This window comes from Symphalangus syndactylus, chromosome 14 (genome assembly GCF_028878055.3).
Source record: "Symphalangus syndactylus isolate Jambi chromosome 14, NHGRI_mSymSyn1-v2.1_pri, whole genome shotgun sequence".
NCBI lineage: Eukaryota > Metazoa > Chordata > Mammalia > Primates > Hylobatidae > Symphalangus > Symphalangus syndactylus.
In genome coordinates, this window is record NC_072436.2 from 65,429,563 (window position 1) to 65,451,842 (window position 22,280).

Consider the following 22,280-nt stretch of genomic DNA (forward strand, 5'->3'; position numbering starts at 1 on the left):
ACAGAAGAAACGTTTCTAGCCTTAAAAGATTTACCCTCCGCAAAGAAAGCATCAGGCTGGGAGGGACATTTTTAACTGGGAAATGATCAAACCTCAAAGAATAGATAATTTTAATGCTCCTTAAATTGTTCAGAGTAAAAGGAAAAAGCAAACACGTCCAATTTTTCTTTCTTTCTTTTTTTTTTTTTGTAGAGATGGGTGCCTCACTATGTTTCCTAGACTGGTCTTGAACTTCTGGTCTCAAGCACTCCTCCTGCCCCAGTTCCAAATTCTTTATGATGTGAGCACAACATCGATTCTGAAACCAAACAACATTAGATATTCAAAAAGAAAATTATTGCCCATCTCATTTTTGCATATCAATGCAAAGCTTATAAATATTAGCAAACAGAATCAAGCAGTATATTTTTAAAAAATATGACAAGTTTATTGCACGGACAAAGTGGGTTTTTATTAGGAATTTATTATAACTAGGACTCACTACTTCAATATGAGGAAATCCGCTGTCACCCGGTTTGCTCGTCCTTACAGACATCTCCCTCCTCTTCCTCTCTTCCTTTCCAGTGAAAATGTCTTCAGGTTACCTCTACCAAACCAAAACTTCACCCCTCTTCTTTTATTCTTTCCTCCTCTCTTCTCAGAACAAAGGGGTTGTTGCTGACCAGCCCAGGGCTTCTTATTTGGGGCCAGATCATTCTTCCTTGTGGGGCAGTCCTGTCCTTCAAGTACGATGTTGAGGAGCACCCTCGTGTCTACCCACTTAGGTAACAGTAGCATCTCCCGCATCTTGACAACCAAAAATATCTCCAGACCTCCCCAAATGTCCGCAGGGCGGCGAGGAGGGGCAACACCGGCCCTGGTCGAGAACCGCTAGTCTAGGCTCGCCCCTCTACCTGGGCACCGCCACTTGCCAGGGTTGGTTATTCTCTCTGGATCCTTTCCTTCCTCCTCATTTGATCTTCACGCCCTCAAATATGACCAAAGGTTCTGTCATTTCCACTCCTGCAGCTTTCACTAAGGTCTTAGGCCGCTTCCATGTCAAGAAACACAGTGGCTCTTTCTAACCCCTGGCCAAGAGGCACCCTGGAGGAGGAGCGGTGAGGGTAGGGAAGATGCTGAGTGGGATGTTGACCTTGCCGACTTCCAGGCGCCTCCGCGGCATCCCGGAGGAGGCATTGGGCGGTGAGGGTGCAGCGGGTGGGGGGTAGGGGGTGGGCCCCGGGCCCCGCAGGATGAGGTGTCCGTGTGCAGCTAGCGCCACAGGCAAGACTGGGCCCCTTGCGGGGCGGAGGTGAGGTCGTGAGCATAGCTCTCAAACTGGAGGGCGCGTCAGAATCACTTGACCAGCTTGCGAGAATGTGGACTGCTGGGCCCCACCTTAGTGCAGGAAAAACCGAATAGCCTCGGTGGCACGGAGAATCTGCATTTTCTCGAGTTCCCAGATGAGGCTGAAGTTGCTGGTCCGGGCACCACCCTTAGAAAACCGCCGGTCTAGAGTGCGGAAATGGGGCCCATTTCCCCATTTCTGTCTTCCATAGATTACTCTCGCTGCAGTGTTGACTATTAAGGTTAAATAGGAATCTTTGTCTTGGGCTTGATTTTAGGGAGCATTCCCTCTGTATCTTCACCGAGTGTATTCTATCACATTAAGTACATTTCTGTTTATGCCTAATTACTAAGAGTTTAAAAAGTCAAGGGTGGGTGTTGGGTTTTTTGCCCAAATGCTTTTGTGTATCATGCATTGATATGATCCTGTAGATTTTCGTCTTAAAATTGTTAACATAAGTGGTCACATTGCTAGATTTTCTTTCTGTAAAACCCGGGCTAATTTAAAATGTACTTTTGGATTGTTCACATCAATAAGCTAGCATCTTATTTAGGGTTTTGGTATCTGAGATTGGCATATAGTTTACCCCATTTTTATCTGTGTTCATAATTAGGATTAGGCTGTCCTCTCTGATTAAATTGGGAAACTTTCCATCATTTTCTATGCTCTGGAATAGAAGAATTATCTGTTCCCTCAAGTTTGGCAGAACTTGACTGCAGACTGCCTGGGCTGCTGCTGGTGTTTTTTTTTAGGAAGTTAGTATCAGTATTTAATTACCTTTTTTTTTTTTTTTTTTTTTTGAGACAGAGTCTCGCTCTGTCGCCCAGGCTGGAGTGCAGTGGCGCGATGTTGGCTCACTGCAAGCTCCGCCTCCCGGGTTCACGCCATTTTCCTGCCTCAGCCTCCCGAATAACTGGGACTACAGGCGCCTGCCACCGCGCCCGGCTGATTTTTTTGTATTTTTAGTAGAGACAGGGTTTCACTGTGTTAGCCAGGATGGTCTCGATCTCCTGACCTTGTGATCTGCCCACCTCGGCCTCCCAAAGTGCTGAGATTTCAAGCGTGAGCCACCGCGCCTGGCCCATCCTTTTCTTTTTTTGTTCCTTTGTATATAATGTGTCTTTATTTTTCTGGATGCTTTTAAGTTTCTGTGTATTTCTGGCTTTGAGCAATTTGATTATGATGCGTCTAGTTTTCCCAATCAAAATAATTTAAATTTAAAAAATACTGCCTGGGTGCAGTGGCTCATGCCTGTAATTCCAGCACTTTGGAAGGCTGAGGCAGGCAGATCACCTGAAGTCGGGAGTTTGAGACCAGCCTGATCAACATGGAGAAACCCCGTTTCTACTAAAGAAAGTACAAAATTAGCTGGGCATGGTGGTGCATGCCTGTAATCCCAGCTACTCTGGAGGCTGAGGCAGGAGAATCACTTGAACCTGGGATGCGGAGGTTGCGGTGAGCCGCGATCATACCATTGCACTCACTCCAGTCTGGGCAACGAGAGCAAAACTCCGTCTCAAAAAACAAAAACAAAAACAAAAAGTGAAATATTTAGGTATAAATCAACAAAACACATGCAGGATCTGTATGTATACTGAAAACTACAAAACATTGGTGTAAGAAGCCAAGGAAAACTTAAGAGGGATATACTGTGTTCATGGATTGGAATAGTCAACATAATTAAGAAGTCAAGTCACTCCGAATTGATCTACAGATTTAGTACACTTCCAACCAAACCAAGGAAGTGTGTGTGTGTGTGTGTGTGTGTGTGTGTGTGTGTAGATACAGACAAGCTCATTCTAAAATTTATATGGAAAGTCAATGAAACTAGAATAGTTAAAACAATTTTGAAAAAGAAGTTGTGGGACTCACAATACCTAATATTAAGACTTACTATGAAGCTAAAGTAATCAAGACGGTTTGCTAATAGCACAGGGAGAAACATACAGATCAACGGAACAGAATAAGAGAGTCTAGAAATAGATCCACAGAAATATAATGGATGGAGTTTGTTTTTGAGACGGAGTTTCACTCTTGTTGCCCAGGCTGGAGTGCAATGGCGTGATCTCTGCTCACTGCAACCTCTGTCTCCTGGGTTCAAGCGATTCTCCTGCCTCAGCCTCCCGAGTAGCTGGGATTACACGCATGCGCCACCATGCCCGGCTAATTTTGTATTTTTAGTAGAGACAGGGTTTCTCCATGTTGGTCAGGCTGGTCTTGAACTCCCCACCTCAGGTGATCCGCCCGCCTCGGCCTCCCAAATCCTGGGATTACAGGCGTGAGCCACCGTGCGCAGCCTGATGGATGGAGTTTTTAAAAAACTGCAAAGGCAACTCAATATAGAAGGCACAGCAGGAGCCCCGCCCCTCTTGAGTTGGCGGGGCGGGAGTTCCCCAGGTGCAGCTGCAGTCGCCCTGCTGCGGCTCTGGCCCAGCATCTCTGTGCTCTTGGGAACCTGGGAAGGCTCCACTGCCCCTCGCAGGCTCGGAAGTGCCTGCTCCTGCTGCCTGGCTTCTCCCTGCTGTTGGTGCCTGCTTCAATCTCGGAGCAAAGGCGGGCTGAGCCAGGGCGCTGTCACAGCCCGGTCGGGAGTGCACACGCTTGGGGCAGCACTGACACGCCAGCCCCCTACCTCCTTGGCCCCCTCTGGACTTGGGCGCCAACAGGCACCGGAGAGCGGCCGAGGTGGGGGCATGAGGACAGCCTGGTGTTGGCCTCCAGCTACCCCTTGGCATGAACAGCCTGGGCACCATGAACAGCAGCAGGATGCAGACAGCTCCACAGTGGAAAGGGGCGGGTCCCTGGTGAAGCCCCACCTTCAATCCTGGAAGGGCCTGAAGCCTGGGGGCCAGGTCACCAGTCCCTGTACCAGAGCGGGGAACTTGTGGTGCTTTTCCCCAGGCCTGCTCATGGCCACCTATGGCTGCCCATGGACCAATCAGCACTCACTTCTTCCCCTCTGAGGTCCATAAAAAACCCTGGACTCAGCCAGACTCAAAGAGAGGACAGGTAGATGGGGGAAAAAACAGCTGCAGAGAGGAACTACCCTTTCTGCTGAGAGCCGGACACTTGTTGGGATGAGCTGCCTACCAGAGAGAAGCTACCCTCTCTGCTGAAAGCTGAACACTTCTGGGGAAACTCTGGCTATGGAGAGGAGCTGCCCACTGCAGGTCTCTTCCGAACTATTCTGTTGCTCAATAAAGCTCCTCTTCGTCTTGCTCACTCTCCACTTGTCTGCCTACCTCATTCTTCCTGTTTGCAGGACAAGAACTCGGGACCTGCCAAATGGTGGGGCTAAAAGAGCTGTAACACAGGCTGGGTGCAGTGGCTCAAGCCTTTAATCCCAGCACTTTGGGAGGCCGAGGCGGGGGCGGATCACCCGAGGTCAGGAGTTTGAGGCCAGCCTGGCCAACATGGTGAAACCCTGTCTCTATTAAAAATACAAAAATCGGCCGGGTGCGGTGGCTTACACCTGTAACCCTGGCACTTTGGGAGGCCGAGGCAGGCAGATCACAAGGTCAGGAGTTGGAGATCAGCCTGGCCAACATAGTGAAACCCTGTCTCTACTAAAAATGCAAAAAAGCTGGGTGTGGTGGTGGGCGCCTGTAATCCCAGCCACTTGGGAGGCTGAGGCAGGGGAATCGCTTGAACTTGGGAGGTGGAGGTTGCAGTGAGCTGAGATCCTGCCACTGCACTCCAGCCTGGGCAACAAGAGCAAGACTCCATATCAAGAAAAAAAAAAAAAGAGAGAGAGAGAATGTGGTACATATACGCCATAGAATACTACACAGTCAAAAAATGAGTAAGATCATGTCTTTTGCAGCCACATGGATGGAGCTGGAGACGATTATCCTAAGCAAACACAGGAACAGAATGTTAAATACCTCACGCTGTCACTTAAAAGTGGGAACTAAACACTGAGTAAACATGGACGTAATGATGGGGACAACAGACACGGTGACCTGCTTGAGGGTGGAGAGTGGGAGGAGGGTGAGGATGGAAAAACTACCTATCAGGAACTATGCTTATTACCTGGGTAATAATAATCTGTACACTAAACCCCCAAGACAGTCAATTTATATAACAAATCTGCACATGTATCCCTGTACTTAAAAGTTGAAAAGAAAATTGTGCTTTTTTTTGGCCTTCTCTCCCTCCTAAGCCCTCAGGCCTTTGAGCTTGCTGCCCTTGTGGATGGGGTCTCGTCTCTTTGGTTCTTGGCTGCCCTTTCTCATCATGTCTCTTTTCCAGCATCACTTCCTAGGAGAGGCCCTCCCTGCCCACTCCTGCTAATCCCTCCAACTCTCTCCACCATCCCATTGGTGCGTGGTTTTTGTTTTGTTTTTTTCTTGCAAAGAAAAAAAGTGGGCTGCTCACTCCTGACGTGGTAGCTCACTCCTGTTATCCCAGCACTTTGGGAGTGGGAGGCTGAGGTGGGAGGATCGTTTGAGCCCAACATAGGAAGACTCCTGTCTCAAAAAAAAAAAAAAAAATTACCAGGGTGTGGTGGCAGGCCCCTGTGGTCCCAGCTACTCAGGAGGCAGAAGCAGGAGGATCCCTTGGGCCCAGAAACTCAAGGTTGCAGGGAACCGAGATCACGCCACTGCCTCCACGCCGGGTAACAGAGCAAGACCCTGTCTCCAAAAAAAAAAAAAAAAAAAAAAAGCAGACTATACAGACTATACAGGGGTACATAATATTTATTCATATATTTACCTGAGAATCATCAGTTTTACTAAGGCTGTATGATGTTAGCACGATATTGGTTCTATCAGTCTCTCCGCAGACACTTGCTGTAAATAAAGCAGAGAGGCTTTCAGAGTGCACCCTGTTTTGGTTCCTCCATACTGTTGTCTGGATCCCCTTCTAAAACATAAGTTCCAGGATGGCAGAAACTTTGTCTATTTGGTTCACACTCGACACAGTTAGTGCTCAAAGTCTAACGACACAGGCCTGCTTCTCGGTTTGCACTGCTCCTCCATAGTAGTCTGTGCATTGGGAGGAGACAGCCCGGTCACAGGGTCCACGGAGAAGGCGCAAATCGACAGCGCGGCAGCGCGGACCTTCTAGAGGCGCCAGGCGCTTACCGCTGTCCGTCCTCGAAGCCCCGCCCTGGGGCTCCGCCTCCGCCGGCGCGTGTTCCTTTAAGGACCGCGCGCGCCGCAGCCTCGTTCTGGGGCCGGTACCTGCGCGCCCGCGCCCCGGGTTCCCTGCCCAGCTCCCCGTCCCGCGCGCCACGCGCGCCCCAGCGTTGGGGGCTTCTCCTCCGCGGCGGGCATGTCTGGCTGGCCCCGGCAGCACGGCGCGGCCCAGGTCCCCGCGCCCACGACGGGCTAGCGCGCTAGGCCATGATCCGGCTGGGCGGCTGGTGTGCGCGGCGGCTCTGCAGCGCGGCGGTTCCCGCGGGGCGGCGCGGGGCGGCGGGCGGGCCGGGCCTGGCGGGAGGCCGCGCCCTGCGGGTGCTGGTGGACATGGATGGCGTGCTGGCTGACTTCGAGGGCGGATTCCTCAGGAAGTTCCGCGCGCGCTTTCCCGACCAGCCCTTCATCGCGCTGGAGGACCGGCGCGGCTTCTGGGTGTCGGAGCAGTACGGCCGCCTGCGGCCAGGGCTGAGCGTGAGCGTCCCCGCCCCGCCCCGCGCCGGGCCTCCTTCTCGCCCCGAGCCCCAGACCCCGCCCCTGCGCGGGTGACCTTGGACGGTCAGCGCCCCAGCCTTGGGGTGGCCCTCTGGTAGAATAGAGTCTGGGGGGGACTAGGGGCCACAGCGCGCCGGGAAGATGCAGCCCCGCGCTCAGGATCTGTTGGCTGCCATCCAAGGCTTCTGAAAATGCCGGAGAGTACAAAGTGTTAATATACCTAACTCTCCAACTAAAGCTGACTTCAAAATTTGTGGCATATTTGGCCTCAAGTCGTTTGTTAAATTTTTAGAACAATAAACGTTGTAAGTTGTCCTCTTTCACCCCGACCGCAGTCACATTCCCACTTCTTTGTCCCCAGGACTTTGATGGGTGTCTTTACCCATCTTTTTTGCTGTTGTCCATGAAAGCATAGCTTCTAGGGGTATTTGAGGTCCGGAGAGGTTGTGTGACTTTCTGGGGGTCACACAGTGAGTCAGTGGTCCAGGTGAGGTGGGACCCACCTCGTGTCTTATCCCCTTGCAGAGCTGGCCTTCCTAAACACCTGAGCTCAACCCCTACCATCCGACTCCCGAGGTGTTCTGTCCAGGATGGATAGAGGGGAAAGATCCAAGGAGGGACCTTTACACACAGATCTTGGTTGGTAAATTTGAAGTATTTTGCAAAAGGAACAGGGGATTTTGGTATGCACAAAATTAAAGAGGCTGAATGTTTTCTGGCATCCCTTGATTGGCCACCTAGGGTTGCTGCTGGAGGGTTTGATAAAGAGGAGAAGGAAGTTACAAGAGCCCGTTTTTTAGCCACAAGTTCACTGCATCCTCTCTTTTGTTGGGTAGATATTATTATCTCTGTTTTCCAGATGAGGAAACTTGCCCCAAGTCACATGCTGCTCAGGGGCTCAGTCAGGACTCAAACCCAAGTCTGTCCGCCTCCCAAGCACAGTTAGTGCTCCCCACTCCACAGTCCTGTTCTCCGTACTACTGTCTCTAAGAAGTGACATTTCTTGTGACTTCAGAAAGATGCCTCATCAGTAATGTAGTTTGTTGAGGGGCAGGTGTTAAAAAAGGAAAACAAGTATCATTTGTCTCCATGAACACCAGGCACTTCAGAAGGTGACTTTCACAGAGCCCAGTGTGCTGAGCTCTTCCAGGGCTGATGCCTAATGATAAACTTTAAACCGGAGAAAATGCCCTGGTACTTTCTGCAGCCTCAGGAATAGGCTCCAGTGTGCAGCGAGTGTTCATTTATAGACAGCGCCCGGCACGGGGAGTCTGGACACCGTATATCCACCCAGGAGTGTATTAACGTAGAAACCAAGCCCACCCCCAACTCTGAAAAGTGCAGCAGCTTTTCCAGTTCTTTGTGCAAATATGTAGGCTCTGTATGTGCGGGGTTACTGGTTTCCAAGCACAAGGCAAAGGCACGGGACAGTAAGGAGGGTGCCCTGGGAGTAATCTGCTGGCTTCCCCTACTTCCCTTCCTGAGGCACGGCTTGCTGCCGTGGACATCCCTGGGCCTCCCCTTGGCCAAGCTGGCCCAGTATCTGTGGTTAAAACAATCCCCTCCACACACGTGGCTCCTTATGTGTATGTAGGCATTTCTACTTTTCAAAATTCTGCTCTGTCTGTATTCCCTTTGGTCTTCACAGTACCCCATGTGGGATGTGAGGATCAGATGTGTTTCAGTAATAAGCACACATTTGCCTAGTCCCTGTGGTTGCTGAGAGTGTTGCTGGTGTGCTGTCAGGGTATCCTCCGGCCGTCCATGTGACAGGGTGGCTGTCTTTCTGTAGTGTGCAGAACAGCTGGCAGAGGCACTTACTGCACTGCACACGTGGGATTTAGGCTCCTGCTTCTCATAGGCGGAGATGTGTCTCCCCTCTGGTTGTCACTTTCCCCTTGCCTGACACTAGAAAAGGTGCTGCATTCTGGCCCTGCAGCAGAACAGGGGAAGGAGAAAGGCAGCGGGGGTTGGGGAGTGGGGAGGAGAGGGTTGGTGTTGGGGGTTCACCTCCCAGCTCAGCTGCTGTTTTGCTGTGTGACATCAGGTGGATTTCTTCCCCGTTCTGAGCCTCAGTTTTATGACATGTAAAATGAGGGTCTGCATTTTTGCTTTGCAGCTCTAAAAGCAGCAGGATCCTTTTTTTTTTTTTTTAATGTACTTATTGGCACCTCAACATATAAAACTGATAAAAGCAGAGCTCTTCTGGTTAATGTGGGGAGGATCCTTGAGCTCCCTGAATTGTCCTTTTACCCTGTCTCCCCCTCCCCCTTATCCCTCATGGCACCTTAAAGATCTCTGAGTCCCTCCAGTTCTCAAGTTTAAGGACTCTACTACCATGGTAAGAGCTGGTCCAGCCTCAGTTTCCACAATGCTTTTGGCCACTCGAATCCAGCCTAGCAAGCACGCAGTTCCTGACGATTGTCCTCAGGTCCCAGAGAGCTCCGGCAGATGTAGGAGTCCATGGGCCTGACACCTTAGCTGGTCTCTGCTGGATCCCAACGAAGTCAGGTCCATTCTGGAAAGGGGTTCGAAGTCCACATACTCTCTGCACTTCCCCCAGGAAATACGTCCTTGGGTGTGTGTTTGGGGGAGTGAGAGGAATGCAGAACCACTCCCCCTATAGCCTGGATATACTTCCCAAGATGAGGGCAGTAAGGTGCTGAGGACCCTAGAAGTAACTTGCTTTTCTCAACTTCTCAGGAGAAGGCCATCAGCATTTGGGAGTCAAAGAATTTCTTTTTTGAACTTGAGCCTCTGCCAGGGGCTGTGGAAGCTGTGAAAGAGATGGCCAGCCTACAAAAGTAAGTTTGTCCTCCCAGCCCTGCCCGGCCGGGCCACTCAGCCCTGTACCTCCTTCCTGCTTCTTCCCTCCTCTGCCTTCTCCTTTCTCTCTCCTTGGCCCTTCGCAAGGCTGCACTCGCCTCGTCATTACTGAGCCTGGGGAAAACCACCAAATACAATGATCTCAGTTTGTAGGCTGTGATGTTTTGATCCAGGAACTTGAGGAAATACCCAGTTTAATTTGATCTGGTTCCCTGGGTGTTCAAAGCTCATTTATTCAATGGCCAGACGTAGTGGCTCATGCCTGTAATCCCAGCACTTTGCTGAAGTGGGCGAATCACCTGAGGTCGGGAGTTTGAGAACAGCCTGACCAACATGGAGAAACCCTATCTCTACTAAAAATACAAAAATTAGCCGGGCACGGTGGCGCATGCCTGTAATCCCAGCTACTCAGGAGGCTGAGGCAGGAGAAACACTTGAACCTGGGAGGTGGAGGTTGTGGTGAGCCGAGATCATGCCATGGCACTCGAGCCTGGGCAAGAAGAGCAAAACTCCATCTCAAAGCTCATTTATTCAGCAAATATCTCAGAACTGACTGTGCTAGATACTGCAGGCCCCAGTGTTTCAGCAATGAGCAAAGTATAGTCCTTGCCTTCATGGAGCTTCCAGTCCAGACAGAGCAGACATTAAAGAATCACAAAATGGCCGGGCACGGTGGCTCACGCATGTAATCCCAGCACTTTGAGAGGCCGAGGCAGGTGGATCACCTGAGGTCAGGAGTTCGAGACCAGCCTGGCCAACATGATGAAACCCTGCCTCAGCCAGGTACGGTGGCTCACGCCCGTAATCCTAGCACTTTGCGAGGCTGAGGCAGGTGGATTGCCTGAGCTCAGGAGTTCGAGACCAGCCTGGGCAGCATGGTGAAACCCCGTCTCTACTAAAATACAAAATCTTAGCCGGGCGTGGCGGCATGCAGGTGTAGTCCCAGTTACTTGGGACTCTGAGGCAGGATAATTGTTTGAACCCGGGAGGCGGAGGTTGCACTGTGAGCCAAGATCATGCCACTACACTTTAGCTTAGGTGATAGAGCGAGATTCCGCCTCCAAAAAAAAAAAGAAACCCTGTCTCTACTAAAAATACAAACGATTAGCTAGGTGTGGTGGTGGGCACCTGTAATCCCAGCTACTTGAGGCTGAAGCAGGAGAATCTTCCCTGTTCTGAGCCTCAGTTTTATGACATGTAAAATGAGGGTCTGCATTTTTGCTTTGCAACTCTAAAAGCAGCAGAGTCCTTTTTTTTTTTTTTAATGTACTTATTGGCACCTCAACATATAAAACTGATAAAAGCAGAGCTCTTCTGGTTAATGTGGGGAGGATCCTTGAGCTTGAACCCAGGAAGTGGAGGTCTCAGTGAGCTGAGATCACTCCATTGCACTCCAGCCTGGGCAACAAGAGTGAAACTCTGCCTCAAAAAAAGAATCACAAAGTGAAGACAATCACAGATTGTCCAAAGAGCTGAAGGAAAAGAGGTTCAGCGGGAAACCTCATTTAGAAAAAGCGTTTAAGGAAAGAGAAGTAGTATTGCTTGAGATATTTCTGTTTTGTTCTGGTGAAATGAGTAGTTCTATGGACTGAAGCCCCCACTCAGTGACCTGTTGACAATTACGGAGATGTGCTTCCCTGAGAGCTTTTTAAAAACAGCCTTATTGACATATAATAATGACATACCAGCTGGGTGCCGTGGCTGATGCCTATAATCCCAGCACTTTGGGAGGCCGAGGCGGGCGGATCAAGAGGTCAGGAGTTTGAGACCAGCCTGGCCAACATGGTGAAACCCCATCTCTACTAAAAATACAAAAATTAGCTGGGCATGGGGGCGGGTGCCTGTAATCCCAGCTACTCGGGAGGCTGAGGCAGGAGAATCTCTTGAACCTGGGAGGCGGAGGTTGCAGTGAGCCGAGATTGCACCAGTGCACTGCAGCCTGGGCGACAGAGTGAAACTCTTTTTTTTTTTTTTTTTTTTTGAGACAGAGACATACCATACAATCCACCCATTTGAAGCATGTAATCCAGTGGTTTCACAAAACCATCTGCAAAGTTGTGCAACCATCATCATATCAGCTTCAGAGCTTTTTCATCATCCCCAAAAGAAACCCTGTACCCATCAGCAGTCACTCCCTTTCCTGTGCTCCCTGCCAGCCGCTGGCAACCACTAATCTGCTTTCTGTCTTTAGGAATTTGCCTATTCTGGGGATTTCCTATAAATGGCATCATATAACATATGGTCTTTTGGGTCTGGCTTCTTTCATTTAGCACATGTTTTCAAGGTTCATTCATGTTGTAGTATCTATAAATACTTCCTGTTTTTATGGCTGAATGATATTCCAGCCATTGGATATGTATGGATCTAATGTATGGACTACATGTATTGATCCATTTATCAGTTGATAGATGTTTGGGCAGTTTTCACTTTTGGGCTATTGGGAATAGTGTTGCTATGAACATTCGTGTAAATATTTGTTTGAATCTTGTTTTCAATTCTTTTTTTTTTTGAGGCAGGGTCTTGCCCTATCTCAAAAAGGCTGGAGTGCAGTGGCACGATGACGGTTCACTGCAGCCTTTACCTCCTGGACTCAAACGATCCTCCTGCCTCAGCCTCTAGAGTAGCTGTGACCACAGATTAGCTACTACACCCAGCTAATTTTTCATTTTTTGTAGAGGTAGGATCTACCTATGTTGCCTAGGCTGGTCTCAAACTCCTAGGCTCAAGCAGTCTTCCTGCCTCAGCCTCCAAAAGTGCTGGGATTACAGATGTTTTCAATTCTTTTGAGAATATACCTAGGAATGGAATTGCTAGGCCATAGGATAATTCTATGTTTGACATTTTGTGGAACTGTCAAACTATTTTCCAAAGCAATTGTACTATTGCACATTTCCCACTAGCATCATATGAAGGTTCCAGTTTCTCCACATCTTTGTTGACGCTTGTTAATTTCTGTTTTACTTTAGCCATCCTTGTGGGTGTGAAGTGATTTTGTGAATTTTGGTTTGCATTTCTCTGATGGCTAATGATGCTCAAGCATCTTTTTTTTTTTTTGAGACAGAGTTGCTGACCTTGGGTCAGCAATGGCTTCTTCATATGACACAAAAATGCAAGTGACAAAAGAAAAATACAGAAAAATTGGACTACACCAAAAGTAAAAACTTTTGTGGTTTTTCCACCCAGGCTGGAGTGCAGTGGCACGATCTTGGCTCACTGCAACCTCTGCCTCCTGGGTTCACTCTATTATCCTGCCTCAGCCTCCCGAGTAGCTGGGACTACAGGCACCCACCACCACACCTGGCTAATTTTTTGTATTTTTAGTAGAGACGGGGTTTCACCGTGTTAGCCAGGATGGTCTTGATCTCCTGACCTTGTGATCCACCCTCCTCAGCCTCCCAAAGTGCTGGGATTACAGGTGTGAGCCACCTCGCCCAGCCTAACTTTTGTGTTTCTAAGGATAAAATTAAGAAAGTGAAACAAAAGTCTACAGAATGAGGGAATATATTTGTAAATTATGTATCTGATAAGAGACTTGTATCTAGAATATATAAAGAACTCTTATAAGTTAACAATGAAAAAAAGGCAGGCACAGTGGCTTATGCCTGTAATCTCAGCAGAAAGCCAAGACAGGAGGATCACTTGAGGCCAGCAGTTCAAGACTAGCTGGGGCAACATAGTGAGACCCTGTCTCTACAAAAAATACAAAAAGTTAGTGGTGTACCCAAAAGTAAGTTATCCTGTGCCTGACCTTGTGGAAAAGCTAACAATAAAAAAAGACAAATCAATTGAAAAACTCGACAAAGGATTGAATGAACATTTCTTTAAAGAAAATTTAAAATGTCCAGTAAGTACATAAAAAGATGCTTGAGGCCAGGTGTGGTGGCTCATGCCTGTAATCTCAGCACTTGGCAGGCTGAAGCAGGCAGATCACTTGAGCTCAGGAATTTGAGCCCAGCCTGGCCAACATGGGGAGACCCTGCCTCCACTAAAAATACAACAAAAATAGCCAGGCATGGTGGTGCATGCCTGTGATCCCAGCTACTTGGGAGGCTGAAGTGGGAGGATCACTTGAGCCTCAGGGGGGTGGAGGGAGTGGGGGGAGGGGCGGGGTTTGCAATGAGCCAAGTTCACACGACTGCACTCCAGCCTAGGTGACAGAGCGAGACCCTGTCTAAAAGGAAAAAGATTCAGCTGAGCACAGTGGCTCACGCCTCTAATCCCAGCACTTTGGGAGGCCAAGGCAGGTGGATCACCTGAGGTCAGGAGTTCGAGATCAGCCTGGCCAACATGGTGAAACCCCGTCTCCACTGAAAATACAAAAAATACAAAGATTTGCCCCTGTGGTTTTTTTAAGAGTTTTAGTTTTGGGCCGGGCGCGGTGGCTCACGTTTGTAATCCCAGCACTTTGGGAGGCCGAGGCAGGTGGATCATGAGGTCAGGAGATTGAGACCATCCTGGCTAACACGGTGAAACCCTGTCTGTACTAAAAATACAAAAAAATTTATCTGGGCGTGGTGGTGGGCGCCTGTAGTCCCAGCTACTCAGGAGGCTGAGGCAGGAGAATGGTGTGAACCTGGGAGGCGGAGCTTGCAGTGAGCCAAGATTGTGCCACTGGACTCCAGCCTGGGCCGACAGAGTGAGACTCCGTCTCAAAAAAAAAAAAAAAAGAGTTTTAGTTTTAGCTCTTCCATTTAGGTCTATGATCCATTTTGAGTTAATTTTTGTATATGATGTGAGGTAGGGGGTCAAACTTCATTCTTTTGTGTGTAGATATCTTGTCGTCCCAGTTCCATTTATTGAAAAGACTACTTTTTTCCCACTGTATTGTATTCACACTCTTGCTGAGAATTAATTGAGCATCAATATAAGGATTTATTTCTAGACTTGGATAACTTTTATTGGCCACATTTTTGCTTGAATTTAGCAACCCGAATGACAAATCAAATGTAAGGTATGATTTGGCCCTCATTGTTTCATATAAATGCCTCTAAAAATTGTCAACTTTCAAAGTTCTAATATGATAAATAGGTGTCAGAGAAACACAAAATACAGAGTTTGAGTTGAATCGTAGACGTTATTTGGTAGTAATTTATCTTTGGACGGGAGTCCAAGTCCTGCAGAGTAGTGAATTTTATTCTGGTTTATGGTATGAACTTGATGTATCGTGTTCCCGTAGCAAGAGTCTGAGAGGCAAAGAATATGTGTACAGCATTCACACTTAAGCTTTCAAAACCCTGCTTGTGGCCTGGATCAGCATGTGCTGACCTGCAGCCACATGGCTGTGTCCTGGGGAGCTGCAGGGCACGGTGGTTTGGAGTGGGGTTCTGGACATTGGCTGCCCAGGCTCACATCCTCACTTCCCCAGAATCTCATTCCCAGATGTCAGGCAAGTTATTAAACTTTCTGGGTTTCAGTAAAATGGAAATAAGGAGAAAGTCCTCAGTATATGTGCCTGGCACATAGCAGGTGCTCAGCAAGTGCTAGCTGCTGCTGTTGCCATTCTGTAAGATTTAATAGGCATATCGCAAGAAAAGCATCCTTAAGCCACCGCAGTATGGGAAACAATGGATTAGATTGGCTTTTTCACCGTAGAACTTTTCAGAGCTTTTAACTGCTTGTGTGCTTTGTGACACTTCATTGGGGTAGTAAGGGATGCAGCTTTCTTCAGAAGTATTCTAGCGGCCAGGCGTGGTGGCTCACATCTGTAATCCCAGCACTTTGGGAGGCCAAGGTGGGCAGATCACCTGAGGTCAGGAGTTCGAGGCCAGCCTGAACAACATGGAGAAACTCTGTCTCTACTAAAAATACAAACAGATTAGCCAGGCGTGGTGGCGCATGCCTGTAATCCCAGCTACTCGGGAGGCTGAGGCAGGAGAATTGCTTGAACCTGGGAGACAGAGGCTGCGGTGAGTCATGCCTGTAATCCCATCACTTTGGGAGACTGAGGCAGGAGAATCACCTGAGCCTAGGAGTTTGAGACCAGCCTGGGCAACACAGCAAGCTCCTGTCTCTACTGAAAAATAATAATAATAATAAAAAGAAGCCAGGCATGCTGACCTGTCCCTGTAGTCCTAGCTACTTGGGAAGCTGAGGCAGGAGGATTACTTGATCCCAGGAGTTCAAGGCTGCAGTGAGCTATGATCACGCCATGTACTCCTGCCTGAGCAACAGAGCAAGACCCTGTCTCTTAAAAAAAGATATTCTAGGCTGGGTGCTGGCTCACGCCTGTAATCCCAGCACTTTGGGAGGCTGAGGCGAGTGGATCACCTGAGATCGGGAGTTCGAGACCAGCCTGACCAACATGGAGAAACCCTGTCTCTACTAAAAATAAAAAATTAGCTGGGCATGGTGGCACACGCCTGTAATCCCAGCTACTTGGGAGGCTGAGGCAGGAAAATTGCTTGAACCCCTGGAGGCGGAGGTTGTGGTGAGCCGAGATTGCGCCATTGCACTCCAGCCTGGGCAAAAAGAGCGAAAATCTGTCTCAAAAAAAAAAAAAAAAAAAAAAGATATTCTAGCCTGGAACATTTTTTCATAGCTTCTCGATTAATACCTTTGCAGAAATTGCAGTTTGGGAATGCAAATCTAGACCATACCCAGTGGTCCTTTATCTCCATTTGGCTCTTAACTTGGTAGAAGATTCCTATGGTCAGTTTGTGCCCATTATCTAGACAAAGCGAAGGGACTCATCAGTAACTGAGTGGATAACTGTATCTGGTGCTGAAGTGGGCACTCTTGAGTACAAGAGATGTGGGCCCAGCAGCAGAGACCAAGGCTGATCAGTCACCCTCATGACTATCCAGCATCTGCTGCATGCTCGGCCTCATCCCAGGGGCTGCGGACACACAAATAGGTAAGAGAGTTCTTACCTTCAAAGAGTTCCCTGGTGAACAGGCTTTGGAACATAGATCTCAAAGTAATCGTGGCGTTGGGGCTCAGGCAGGCAGGCAGGAACTGCTTCTCCCCCGGAGGCCGCACCATTGTGCTGCCATCTTGAGGAATGAAAGGGAACCTGCCAGGTAGTAAAGGGCAAGGGGACTCCAGGTAGGAGGGGAACAGTTGAGCAGACGCCGAGGGGACTCTCCTGAGATGGCCTGTGTGGCACGTCCTACCCTGTTCCAGCAGCTCTGTGCGTGAGATAGGGCTTCCCTGGGCAGAGCCTCAGGTTCTGAGGAGCTTGGTTTGGAATATCTTCAGGGGTGACCATTCTTTTTATTGTTCGGGAATATATGAATATATTCTTTTTTTTTTTTTTTTGAGGAGTCTCGCTCTGTCGTCCAGGCTGGAGTGCAGTGGTGTGATCTTGGCTCACTACAACCTCCGCCTCCCGGGTTCAAGTGATTCTCCTGCCTCAGCCTCTGGAGTAGCTGGGATTACAGGTGCCCGCCACCACGCCCGGCTAATTTTTTGTATTTTTAGTAAAGACAGAGTTTCACCACATTGATCAGGCTGGTCTTGAACTCCTGACCTCGTGATCCGCCTGCCTCAGCCTCCCAAAGTGCTAGGATTACAGGCGTGAGCCACTGCGCCCGGCCGAATATATTCTTTTAAAAGACTCCAGGCCGGGCGCAGTGGCTCACGCCTGTAATCCCAGCACTTTGGGAGGCCGAGGCGGGCGGATCACGAGGTCAGGAGATCAAGACCATCCTGGCTAACACGGTGAAACCCCGTCCCTACTAAAAATACAAAAAAATTAGCTGGGCGTGGTGGCGGGCGCCTGTAGTCCCAGCTACTCAGGACGCTGAGGCAGGAGAATGGCGTGAACCCGGGAGGCGGAGCTTGCAGTGAGCTGAGATCGCGCCACTGCACTCCAGCCTGGGCGACAGAGCAAGACTCCATCTCAAAAAAAAAAAAAAAAAAAAAGACTCCAATAGCATGAGCGTGTGTGAAAATGTGTCAGTTGACCTCTCTCCCTGCATATACCCACCTTGGCCCATTCTTCTTGCTCTAGTTAAGAATTTGGTGTGTATGCTTCCAGACCTTTTGAAGTGCACCGCCCTACATATTTAAATATAGATTTACAAATTTATATGTTCCACCCAGCAGTCAGTGTGATTTTTTTTAAACCAAATTCAAATGACGTTAGCCCCACTGAAAGCCCTCTGCTGGCTTCATCTTGTGGTAAAATCCCGCTGTGGGCTGGGAAGGCTGTCTACCATCTGACCCTGCCTTCCTTTCCAACCTCTTGTCTTCCTCTGCTCCTGTCACGCTGGCTTCTTTCCTGCCCCTTGGATGTGCCACACGTGTTTCTGGTCTTAGGACCTTTGTTCTTGTTACATCTTCCCAGAACGTTTCTGCCCTAGTTCTTTACACAGCCAGATTGTTTCTCTCTTTCCAACTGAGAACCTTGCATGTTGCCTCCTCACAGAGGCCGTCCCTGACCACTGCAGCTGAGGTCTCTGCCCTCCCCTCCTGGTCGTTCTGTCCCATGACCCTGAGTGTGTACTCTAAGCTGAAATTGCACGTCTGTATCTGTCCCTTCCTCTTTCGAGTGTCAGCCCCCTGAGGTCAGGGATTGTCTTGGTTCTGGCTCTATTCTCAGTTCCCAGAATGACGCCTGGCACATCACACACTCAAAATATTTGCCAAATGAATAACTTCATTTGCATAATCCCATAGTAATTGTTGATTTAAAAAAAATTTTTTTTAACAATTTTGGAGGAAACCACTCATTTAGAAGGATAAGAACTTAAACCTGATTTTAACATGGTGCTCACTGTTGTGGAGCCTAGAGTAAAAGGCAGTTTATTCATGGGTTCATTAAACAGATATATTTTACGACTTAATATGTATCCAGTACTATGCTAGCACTGGGGATATATATGTAAATAAGACACCTAAGGTCTCAAGTTTCAGGGCAGGTCTCACAGCAGGGAAGATGACAACATACAAACTAAAATAATTTCCAATTGTGATAAGCTTAGTGAAGGAACTAAACAAGGGGCTGTGCTGCAGAGGAAACAGGGAAGGGGCTGCTTTGGGTAGGGTGGGAAGCTGGCTCTAGGGAGCTGAGAATTGACATCAGACCTGAAGAGTAAGAATGAACAGGCCAGTGAAGAGTCAGGATAGGCCTTGCAGGCCAGGAGAGGAGCAGGTGCCAATGCCTGAGCTGGGCCAGGCCTTTGTTTGTCTGAGTAACATGAAGGAACTGGAAAGCTGGCACTGGAACTTAGGAAGCATGTGGGGGGCGGCGGGGGTGGGCGGAGGGTGAGGTTGAAGAGAGATTGATGTGATCTGACTTAGGTTTTTTTTTTTTTTTTTTTTTTTTTGAGACAGAGTCTCGCTCCATCACCCAGGCTGGAGTGCAGTGGCACAATCCCAGCTCACTCCAAGCTCTACCTCCCAGGTTCACACCATTCTCCTGCCTCAGCCTCCCAAGTAGCTGGGACTACAGGCTCCCGCCACCACGCCCGGCTAATTTTTTTTTGTATTTTTTAGTAGAGACAGGGTTTCACCGTGTCAGCCAGAATGGTCTCGATCTCCTGACCTCATGATCCACCCGCCTTGGCCTCCCAAGGTGCTGGGATTACAGGCGTGAGCCACCGCGCCTGGCCTTTTTTTTTTTTTTTTTTAAATGGGGCAGAATCTCACTCTGTCCCCCCGGCTGTAGTGTAGTGGTACCATCTTGGCTCACTACTACAATCTCTATCTCCCGGGTAAAATCAGTTATCCTGTTTCAGCCTCCCAAGTAGCTGGGACTACAGATGTTCGCCACCATGCCTGGCTAATTTCTGTGTTTTTAGTGAAGACAGGTTTTCACCATGTTGGCCAGACTGGTCTTGACCTCTTAACCTCTTGACTTCCTGACACCTTGGCCTCCGAAAGTGCTGGAATTACGTGCATGAGCCACCATGCCCAGCTGTAACTTACGTTTTTATTTATTTATTTGAGACAGAGTTTCACTCTTGTCATCCAGGCTGGAGTGCAGTGGCATGATCTCAGCTCACTGCAAGCTCCGCCTCTCGGGTTCAAGCGATTCTCCTGCCTCAGCCTCCTGAGTAGCTGGGATTACAGGCACCCGCCACCACACCTGGCTAATTTTTGTATTTTTATTAGAGATGGGATTTCACCATGTTAGCTACGCTGGTCTTGAACTCCTAACCACGGGTGATCAGCCCTCTTCGGCCTCCCAAAGTGCTGGGATTACAGAAGTGAGCCACCATGCCCAGCCATAACTTAGGGTTTTGTCTTTTTGGTTTGTTTGGTTTTTGTTTTTGTTTTTTTTTTTTGAGATGGAGTCTCACTCTGTCACCCAGGCTGGAATGCAGTGGTGCATAGGGTTTTGTTTTTTGTTTTGTTTTGTTTTGTTTTTGTTTTTTATTGAGACGGAGTCTCGCTCTGTCACCCAGGCTGGAATGCAGTGGCGTGATCTCAGCTCACTGCAACCTCTGCCTCCCGGGTTCAAGCGATTCTCCTGCCTCAGCCTCCAGAGTAGCTGGGACTACAGGTGCATGCTACCATGCCTGGCTAATTTTTTGTATTTTTAGTAGAGACGGGGTTTCACCGTGTTAGCCAAGATGGTCTCGATCTCCTGACCTCGTGATCTGCCCGCCTTGGCCTCCCAAAGTTCTGGGATTACAGGCGTGAGCCACCGTGTCTGGCCATAACTTAGGTTTTTTTTTTTTTTTTTTTTTTGAGACAGAGTCTCACTCTGTCACCCAGGCTGGAGTGCTGTGGCATGATCTCAGCTCACTGCAAGCTCCGCCTCCTGGATTCATGCCATTCTCCTGCCTCAGCCTCCCGAGTAGCTGAGACTACAGGTGCCTGCCACCATGCCTGGCTAATTTTTTGTATTTTTAGTAGAGACAGTGTTTCACTGTGTTAGCCAGGTTGGTCTCGATCTCCTGACCTCGTGGTCTGCCCACCCCGGCCTCCGAAAGTGCTGGGATTATAGGCGTGAGCCACCACTCCCGGCCAATTTAGGTTTTTAAAATGTGGATATGGGGTAATGAATTTGGATAGACATTTCTCCAATGAAGATATACAGATGGCCAGTAAGTACATGAAAACATCATCAGTCATTAGGGAAATGCAAGTCAAAACCACAAGGAGGAGCTGGGCGAGTGGCGCTCACCTGTGCTCCCAGCTACTCAGAAGGCTGAGAAGGGCAACAGAAGGCTGGAAGGCCAGCCTGGGCAACATAGTGAGACCGTCTCTAAAAAAAACCACAATTCACATTATGGATGTGAATATAAAATAGTGTAGCCAGTGTGGAAAAACACCTTGAAAAACATTTTCTCGAAATATTAGGCTGGGCATGGTGCCTCATGCCTGTAATCTCAGCAGTTTGGGAGGCCTAGGAGGGCGAATCACCTGAGGTCAGGAGTTTGAGACCAGCCTGGCCAACACGATGAAACCCTGTCTACTAAAAATACAAAAATTAGCTAGGCATGGTGGTCGGCACCTGTAATCCCAGCTCTTGGGAGGCTGAGGCAGGAGAATCTCTTGAACCCAGGAGGCGGAGGTTGCAGTGAGCTGAGATCATGCCACTGCACTCCAGCCTAGGTGACAGAGTGAGACTCCATGATCAAAAAAAAAAAGTTAGACATAGACTCACTGTATGAGCCAGCAATTCAACTCATAGGTATATACCCAAAGGAATTGAAAACAGGTATTCAAACAAATACTAGTACCCGAATGTCCCAACAACACTATTCACAGCAACCGAAAGGTAGAAACAACCTCAAGTATCCACTAAGTGATGGATGGATATTTAAAATGTGACGTAGCCACCCAATGGAATATGTTTCAGCTATAAAAAGGAATGACTGCCAGGCATGGTGGCTCACGCCTGTAATCCCAGCACTTTGGGAGGCCGAGGCGGATGGATTGCCTGGGCTCAGGAGTTTGAAACCAGCCAGGGCAACATGGCAAAACCCCGTCTCTATTAAAAATACAAAAAAAATTAGCCAGGCTTGGCGGCAGGCACCTGTAATCCCAGCTACTTGGGAGGCTGAGGCAGGAGAATCACTTGAATTGGGGAAACGGGAGGTTGCAGTGAGTCTGGATCGTGCCACTGAACTCCAACCTGGGTGACAAAGTGAGACTGTCTCAAAAAAAAAAAAAAAAAAAAAAAAAAGGAATGACCTAGCCATTCATGTGGCAACATGAATGAACCTTGAAAACGTGATACTGAGTGAAAGAAGCCAGACGCAGAAGGCCACGTATTGTAGGATTCTATTTACATGAAATATTGTGGGGCAGGCATGGTGGCTCACACCTGTAATCCCAGTGCTTTGGGAGGCCGAGGCAGGTGGATCACCAGAGGTCAGGAGTTCAAGACCAGCCTGGGCAACATGGTGAAACCCCACCTCTACTAAAAATACAAAAATTAGCTGAGCATGGTGGTGGGTGCCTGTAATCCCAGCTGCTTGGGGGGAGACTGAGGTAGGAGAATCGCTTGAACCCGCGAGGCAGAGGTTGCAGTGAGCTGAGAGATCAAGCTACTGCACTCCAGCCTGGGCAAGAGTGAGTCCTTGTCTTAGAAAAAA

The 22,280-nt window shown here is 48.8% G+C and overlaps 1 protein-coding gene across 2 annotated transcripts in view; it reads left to right on the plus strand.

Moving 5' to 3' along the window:
• The first annotated feature begins 6,427 nt into the window (after positions 1-6,427).
• Positions 6,428-22,280, plus strand: part of NT5M (5',3'-nucleotidase, mitochondrial) — a 44,305-nt gene continuing 28,452 nt past the window's right edge. The window contains exons 1-2 of one of the 2 annotated variants that reach the window (XM_055241098.2): positions 6,428-6,942; positions 9,667-9,767. In XM_055241098.2, coding sequence (XP_055097073.1) covers positions 6,676-6,942; positions 9,667-9,767 — 368 coding nt within the window. In that variant the 5' untranslated portion in view covers positions 6,428-6,675. The remainder of the gene's footprint in view (positions 6,943-9,666; positions 9,768-22,280) is intronic. The other variant, XM_055241097.2, reaches the window with a different exon arrangement.